The sequence below is a fragment of the Arachis duranensis genome, chromosome 4 (assembly GCF_000817695.3).
Source record: "Arachis duranensis cultivar V14167 chromosome 4, aradu.V14167.gnm2.J7QH, whole genome shotgun sequence".
Taxonomy (NCBI): domain Eukaryota; kingdom Viridiplantae; phylum Streptophyta; class Magnoliopsida; order Fabales; family Fabaceae; genus Arachis; species Arachis duranensis.
In genome coordinates, this window is record NC_029775.3 from 112,271,990 (window position 1) to 112,280,929 (window position 8,940).

The window sequence follows — 8,940 nt, forward strand, 5'->3', positions numbered from 1 at the left end:
TTTTGAGTTAAAATAATTTTTTTTAAAGGGGAAATTAATAAAATTTTATAAAATTATATTAACAATAAACTATAAAAACTTATATCTCGAGCCCTTGATTCATATTTCATGTAACTAAAATTAGATACTTAGTTTAAGTCAATTATTTTTTAAAATTATTCGAAGAGTTACTTAGTGAAAAATTAATTTAGAATAAACTTTGGATAGACACAAATTGATAAAATTGTAGTTTTTTTTATCGATAGAAAAAATATATGCAAGAAAATTCCGACACTTATGATTTACGTGAAAATAATTTGAGTTTGTGAAATATAAGGAGTATTGGATCATACTTGTGGAGCTAATGGCTTTTTTATTTATTTATACCTCGAAAAAATTCGCTAACTCAATTATAAAAGTTGATAACATTTTTCTTCTTGTTCATATTGTGAGTTTTTAAACTCCATTGGTTTTTTATGTTATCTTGATCTATAAGTGGTCATTAATTCTAAAACAGATTAAGAAAGAAACATAATATTCTCAAGTTAAATTGTAGTTTGAACTGAATCTTACATGAAAAAGTTAAGAGAACATTTAAAAAATCTCTACTCGAGTTATTTCTTAGTTTGATGCTTTTAAATTGAACAAGAGACATGATTTGAGTCGCTTCTTAACTTAAAATTTTTCTAAATCAAAGCACCCTCTTCAAAGGATATTTTTTTTAAATAAATTAATAGTGCCAAAAATAAAATAACATAATATTATATTTCAAAGTCCAATAAATATTAAAATTTTTATAGTTAGTAGAATTGAATTTTTATTGTTTAATTTAATTTGGTTATTCTTATTATTTAATTATATTAATAATTAATTATTTAATATTATTTAAGATGTATTAAATACCAATAAGTTATAGTCACCAAAAAAAAAACCAATAAGTTATAGTTTAAATAGTCTCCTCATACTTATTTAAGAGGTTGCGGGTTCAACCAAGAGAGGTCTAGCTAGGGGTGCACAGACCCGGCCCGGCCCGAATGTCCGACCCAGTCCTGAACACTTTATGGGCTAATTTGGTGTGATTTTATCGGGTTTAGAGTCGGGTAAGGGTCTAAAAAATAGACCTGGTCATTATTTCAGGTCGGGTTCGGGTCATAGCTCGGGCACCCGAAGTCGGTCCGGTGGCTCGGTCATCAAACACAATTAATATTTTGTGTTATTAGTGATGGATCATGACTATTCTTATGTGGAATTTAAGTATTGTAAACCTTAATATTTTGTGTTATTAGTCATTATAAGACTATAAGTTAATGTTTTATATTTAGAATGCATAAAACTTTAGACTAATGCATAATATTGTGTTATTATTTGTATTGATTTAAATATTTGGTATTATTAGACAATATTAGTATTGATTGTGCTTTTACTTTAATATTGATTGTGGTTATGCTTTAATTTTAAAGAAGAGTTAGTTCTTGTTATATTTTTCTAAGTGAATTTTACCATGTTAAATAATGGTTGGAGTCTTGAAAATTTGGATATTTTTACATGCTAGCTTACAAAAAGGTATCAACGTAATGTAATGTTAACGGCCCGGTTTTCACCCAGTATAATTGTGGCCCGAAAGTGTATTGGTTTCATCGGGTCTATGGTCGGGTTCGGGTCTAATAAATAAACCCAGTGTATATTTCGGGTCGGGTTTGGGTCACATCAAACCCGATTTCACCCGACCCATGTGCACCCCTAGGTCCCAACAACATGCCAATAAATATTTTTAAATTATATTCTATACTAATTAATGATAATTAATTATCATTAATTAGTGGTTATTTAATTTTTTTTTAAAGATACAAAATTAATGATTATTAATTGTCAATTCTTACTCTAATTCACTTTTTACCATTTATTATGCAAACTTTAATTTCTCTTTTAAAAAAAATCGAACTCCAAAAAACAAGAACACCAAAATATAAGATAAAGAATCATCCAAATCCTAAGAAAAAAACATCCAAAACATAAGAAAAAGAATCATCCAAAACATAGGAAAAAGAATCATCCAAAACTAATAAAAAGAATCATTCAAATCCTAAGAAAAAAAACATACAAAACATAGGAAAAAGAATCATCCAACACTAATAAAAAGAATAATCCAAAATGTAGAAAAACGAAACATAAAAAACTAGTTAAAAAAATCATTCAAAACCAAATAGGAGGAGGAGAAGAGCTGCAGGGTGGTCGACAACGACGTCTTGGACGGCATGGTGTGGACAATGGGGAGACTCGCGGTGGTACGTTGCGACGAGTGGAGGAGTCGCCATGGATCGGAGTAGTTGATCGCGCGTCGCGAATGGAGACCTGGTGGTGGCTGCATCGCGACGAATGGAGAGTCGTGGGGTGCAAGTGGCGAGCGATGGGGAGTCACGAGCAACGAGGGTGCGTCGGGCGAGCGATGGGGAGTCGCGATGGAACGCGAGCAGGGTGAAGCAGAAACGCGATGGTGGCGTAAAGACGGTGCAGCGGTGGCGCTAGCAGCGCGAGGACAAAACCGCGGCAGCTTGGGGCATTGAGAAGAGAGATTAAGATTTGTGGTTTTGTACGGTGAGTGGAAGTGAAAACTAATTAGGGTAAATTTTGATTAAAAAATACCATTAATATCAATTAATCAAATTTTAAATTTAAAAAATAATTTAAAATTAATCATTATTAATTGAGTTGTTCAATTCTTAGTTAGTAAACTCTTGACTTCTTATATTTTTTCTTAAATTATAAATAAATATTATTTAATTTAAACTAATAAATACGAATTAACAAATTTAAATAATAACACTGAATTTTAAATTAAATACTATTATAATTTGAATTTAATATAATTTTAAACGTTACGATATTGAACATTGACAAATAACTAAGTACTACGATTTGATTTGATCTGATTAGGATGATATCTAGGTTTTATTAACATAAGGTACGAGTTTAATTGGATATTAAAATTCATATAAATTGACAAAATGATTTGATTTGATCAGGATCATATCTAAACTTTACTAATATAAAGTACTAGTTGAGCTATTATATTTAATATTATTTCATTTTAATTCAAACACTATTTAATTTAAAATATAAGATGAAAAATATAAAAATAAAATGAAATTCAAACGAAAATTTTAAATTCAAAAAATAAAATTTGATAGATCCGCAAACATTTTAACATAATCGTTATTTCATCTCTATCTTTATATGGGTAGTAATTCACATAAACAAATAATGAAATAAAAGCTAATATTACACTAATGTCTTAAATGCAAATAAATTACATACATATTTTATTTGTATATTTATATAAATCAAATTAATACACTTTTTTAATATAAATTGAATTAATTGAATTTAAATTAGTAGATATATTTATAAATCGAATTCATTAGGTTCGATTTATTATAAAAAACGATTTTAGTGAAGTAGCCCATAGTAAATCAAATAAATAAGTTTCGATTTAAGGTCTATAGTAAATCGAATCATAGAACCCATGCTAAATCGAATTGAGTAGATTCGATTTATAGGAAACGTAACCCATAGATAAATCGAATAAAGTAGATTCGATTTACTAATTGTGTGTCTATATTATTATTTTTTTTTGTGAAATAGGAGTCGAAAGACCAAAAACAAAAAAAGGAAAATTAACTAAAACCTCTCAAGACCAGAAAGCCAGAATAATAAAAAATTAACAAGTGACTTATATCTGTGGGGCAACAGCAAAAATATGTAAGCCAAGGAAAAAATTCTGTCCCATTTTGACGAGATGATCAGCAACAATATTTTCTTCTCGAATAGTGTAACTCCAGGCAATGGTGGAAATGCGACGGAAAAAAATTCTAATATCTTCTACCAGAGGTGCACACGGATAACTATCAAGGCACCCATTATTGATGAGCTTTAGAGCTGCCAAGGAATCAGATTCTACAATGATATTCACACGTATCTATTTGCAACTGCTAATTGAAGACTATAACTAATGCCCCAAAACTCAGCATGCATAATAGTACAGCTACTAAGGTTGCATGAAAAAGCTTTCAAAAAGCCTCCTAAAATGATTTCGAAAAATACGTCCGCAAGCAGCATAATTAGAGTAGTTCAAAATGGAGCCGTCAACGTTAATTTTAATGGTGTTCTCCTGTGGGGGTTTCCAACAGATATATCGACTAATTGTGTGTTTATATAAACAATTCCAATTCACTTCTTTCGAATTACATTTTACAACTACTTTCACCTCCAAACCACATCCAAGAGAAAAAAGTTAGGCAACACCACAAGATTCAAAATTGCGGACATAGAGGACGATCCGAATTATATTTATCAGTTGGATGAAATTGTCCATATTGCTAATAGCATCAATAAAGAAGTTAGTGAATAAAATTTATTTTTATCAGGATAGATAAAAAATATTAGTAATATTGAATCGATTAGAGTATTTGTTTATAAGTGATAGGCTGATAGTTAGAATTTTTAAACTACAAATAGTAGTTAGAATAGTGATTAAAAGTTCTGTTAGAATTTATAAATTTTAAATATTAGATTAATTAGGAATTAAATTTTAGTTAAAATTTAATTTAAATTATAAATATCAGTGATAATAGTGATTTAGAATCGTAATATATTTTACATTAAAATTCTTTTTATTAGAATTCTCCGTATATTAATTTTTATTTTTTTGAATTTGTTAAAAATATGAGTATTGTAAAATTATTTGTTTGAGTTTTGAGTATTTTATTTGTTATTGTTTGTTTAGTGAAGTGTTTTTATTAATTATTATGGTCCATAGAAAATTGTTAATTGTTTTATTAATTATTATTTGCGGTTGTGAATTTTTGAATTATTTGAAAATGGAAAATAGAAAACGGTACCTTGTAAAGCCATAAAATGTTTTCTGTTTGAAACTAGAAAAAATGAATTCCACGCTTACTATTTGAATTGTTTTAAAACTGAAATACTATTCTCGCGTTCTTTCCAGGCGGTTACACAAGTATCGGGTGTAAGGAACTATAATTAATTAAAAAATAAAAATAATAAAATATTAAATTTAACAGGAGAGGAAGCAACTGGGCATGAATGACATCCTCCCTCGGGAGCTCATTCACCGAATCCTTCTAAGAGTACCCGCCGAAGACCTGTTTCGCCTCAGATTCGTTTCAAAACTTTGGCACTCTCTCATTTCCGATCCACACTTTGCGGAATCGCATTACAACCTCTACTCTGCCGCATCTTCCGGTTCGGTCTTGGTAAAAGACTATACTAATGCATGCTGTGTTTCCTTAGACACGCTATTTGATGTTACAGCAGCAGCACCACCAACATTCAAAGAGGTATCTCTCCCTTCCAGGAAGACGCCATGTTCTCTTTTTCGTCTCTTGGGATCCTGCAGAGGCTTTCTTCTCTTAGAGGAAAAACCAGCTTATTTTCTTGTTATATGGAACCCACTGACCGGATCCAGCAAAACAATATCTTACTCTCATATCGCCTCAGAGATCCAGCTCGATGATGCATTTCGATATGGATTTGGTTTCGATGCATCACGAGATGACTATTTAATAGTTCTATCTTGGCTTGATAACTACAACCAACACCGCTTAGTTTGCTTTTCGTTGAGAACCAATTCATGGATTAATCTCGATGCAGCACTCCCCAAATCCATAAGTAGGTGGAAGCAGCAACTTTTTGGGTGGTTCTTACATGGCGCTATTCATTGGTTGTGTTACTCTAGTAAAGATTGCATTGATGATGGTATTCTTATCTTTGATTTGAAGGAAATGAATTTCTCCAAGATATCTATGCCACAACAACTCCTAGGGGATTATCCCATCTATCTCACCATATTAGGAGGGTGCCTAGCCTTGCATTCGTATGACATTGACAACCATAAAACTGAGATATGGGTTATGAAAGAATATAAAGTGCCGTCATCTTGGATTCTAATGTATGAGATTCCTTATGGTAACAATTCGCCTCTATGCATGTCCAATGGAAATGACATTATTGCGTTGAATTTTATTCCCCGGTATTGCAAGATAAGGTTTGCCAAATATAACGTCAGTGGAGAGCTTCTAAATTATTCTCCTCTACCTCTTTCTGAATATTATAACTTCCATAGAAGTTTCTCTGTATATACAGAGAGTCTCTTTCCATTCCCCTGTGACATTAAGGATAGGGATAAGAAGAAGAAAACTGGTATGTAAACTATTCACCTATGCTTTGCACCCTATATCTTTGTGATTAATGAAAAAGTACCAAGCAAGATGCATCATGCATAAAGTTTTGACTATTGATGGTATGAAATTATAATTTATCATTAATCACTTTCTTGCTTCTTACAGTCCAGTCTTATGGTGAGGCTTAAGGTTTAGCTATGTTTTCATGTCTAAAGCTGTGACCTTTTTCCGCTGATCTTCTTTGCAGGCCAAGAATGTTTTGAACAACATGATGTTGCCAAAGATTAGAATGACAATGGGGTCAAATAAAGGAAGAGAATATGGAGCAAGCATATTAGTGAACAACGAACATACAGCCGAACAACTTAGAGTTTGGAAGTATGATTTTCTTTCCAAATTTCGCATTGTTAGGTATGCTGTGGACACTAATAACAGTCTTGTGTCGCTGTTTCTTTTTCTGTTTCTCCTTGGCTTCTATCCAAGTAGCATTACAAAAAAGACTATAACTTACTAGCTCCTTCCATTTTCATTTTCATTTTCATTTGGTTGTTTAATAGCTAGAGATGAGGTAATGAATGCTTAAATGTTAAAGAACGATCATATGTCAGAATGTGCTGTCTCCGCATTGTATCTGAGACCTTTTCGCAGAACCATTTTTAATTCTATATCATAAAAACTAGTCTTACATTTGTATGAGAATTGAGAAGGATCTAAGTTAGTTTTATACTATCTGGTGTGAGGTGCTGCAAGGTGCATTGGCTTTTGGGATTTATAGCACACTGAGCATCAAGTTAATTTTGTTGAGATCTTTAGTTTGAAATTTTTTGAAGTTAAAAGTTCTTAAACAAACACAACTTTCTTTTTTACTACACTTGTTAAACAAATATTATTTTTTATTTTTTATCATTATGATGACCATTATTTTTTAAAATTATTTAATTTGCATATTACATATAATTATAAGAGATTTTACTGATATATATAATTTTAAAAATATTTTATTTAAATATGTAAATTATTTTAAAATTATATATATTAATAAGTAAAATATTTATTTTATTGATACAAAAAATTCCTAACTTAATGAGATTTTTTTTTGCTGCGTTTGGAAGATTGTGACTCAAAGATTGAAATTAAGATAAAAAGCCTAAAATTGAATTAAATCTCTATTTATATTTAAGATTGTCAAACTCGCGAATCTAAGTAAACTCGTGGAGTTGACCTACACTTGACTCAGACTCGATTCATAAACTTATATAAGTTTATCTTACAATAATTACAATAAATACTTTAGAATACACATTTAAATTCTTCACGATAAAATATCTAGTACAACATAGAACACAACAGAAAAGAATAACAATGCACTAATTATATATTCTAATAAACTAAAAATCTAAAACTGAAATCCTCTAATATCTTCATATTCTATGGCATCGACATCATCATCTTCAACATCTTCATCAGAAACATTATTTATACTAAGATAATTAAATTCAGGATTCAGACATTCTGTAATAATTAACAACTGATTGTATTCAAAATAATTAAATTCCTAATAAAAATGCAATAACAACTAACAACTATCACAGAATTAACTTAAATTTAACAATAAATTAAGTAACAACTAACAAATATAAAACGCAGTAACAACTATCAACTATCTCAGAATTATTAACTTAAGTTTAATAATGATTTAAGTAATTAACAATGAATTAACAACTATTGCAGAATTCAGTAACAAGTAACAACTATCACAGAAAGCAAGTCAAGTAAGAAATGGAAGTAATTAATTGTAAATTTTTTAAAACATACCTGAATGGAGAAGAGGTCCTCAGCAGTTATGTTGTTACTGTTGTGCAGTCAAACAAAGGGTGGCGGTGTGTGAACAAAAGATGGAAGTGCGGTGAACGGCAGATGAACACTGGCAACCAGCAATGCAACGAACGACAGCAGCACAGAGAATGGAAGATGCTCCACTTGAAGTGAAACCAAACAGAACAGACTCAACAAAGAATGAGAACAGAGAGTAGGGAGCGACGTGCGCGTAGGTGAAAGATCGACGGCAGATGGTAGACAGCAAACGAATAGAGGCAAGAAATCACAACAGAGAAGAGAGAGAATGGCGGAGAGAGGGAGAGAAGAGTGAGTGACGACTAACGAGTCAAAGCCATTAAGGTTGCGTTTTTCTTTTGATTTTGGGCCCAAACGGCACCATTTTAGGCCAAAATAGGCGCCATCATCAAACTCACGATTTTGACTGAGTTTATGTGAGTCTAGCCGAATTTACTCAAAAACGAGTTTGTATCCGAGTTAACTCGATTACACTACCTAAACTCGTAAACTCACGAGTTTGACAATCATGATTGTGTTTGGTATAAAATGTACTGAACTGAGTTATGTTTTAATTTAAAATAAATATAGAAATTAAGTAGTAGATTTATAATTTGAAAAGTTAAATAAATATATTTTTAATAAAAAATATTATTAAAATTTTAGTCTTTATCTCTAAAATTTCAGTTTCTTGTATTCTTACTTTCTAGAGGTACTGAAAGGACTAGAATTTTAGTTTTACTCTCTAACTAGGGCTGGAAGTGAGTCAAGACAGCTCATGAGCCAGCTCGAGTTCGGCTCGTTAATAGCTCGATAAGCTAAACTCGTGAGCTGGTGAGCCAAGCTTGAGCCTGGAATTGAGCTCATAAATTAAATGAGCTGAGCATGAGCTTGGATAAGCTCGGCTCATTAGATCGTGAGCTGGCTC

The 8,940-nt window shown here is 31.1% G+C and overlaps 1 protein-coding gene across 1 annotated transcript; it reads left to right on the forward strand.

Annotated features, from left to right (window-relative positions):
• Positions 1–5,065: 5,065 nt before the first annotated feature.
• LOC107485979 (F-box/kelch-repeat protein At3g23880) lies at positions 5,066–6,959 on the forward strand. The gene is made up of 2 exons (XM_016106524.3): positions 5,066–6,198; positions 6,427–6,959. The coding sequence occupies exons 1-2, from the start codon at positions 5,079–5,081 to the stop codon at positions 6,465–6,467; spliced, it is 1,161 nt and encodes a 386-aa protein (XP_015962010.1). The 5' UTR covers positions 5,066–5,078; the 3' UTR covers positions 6,468–6,959.
• Positions 6,960–8,940: the final 1,981 nt, after the last annotated feature.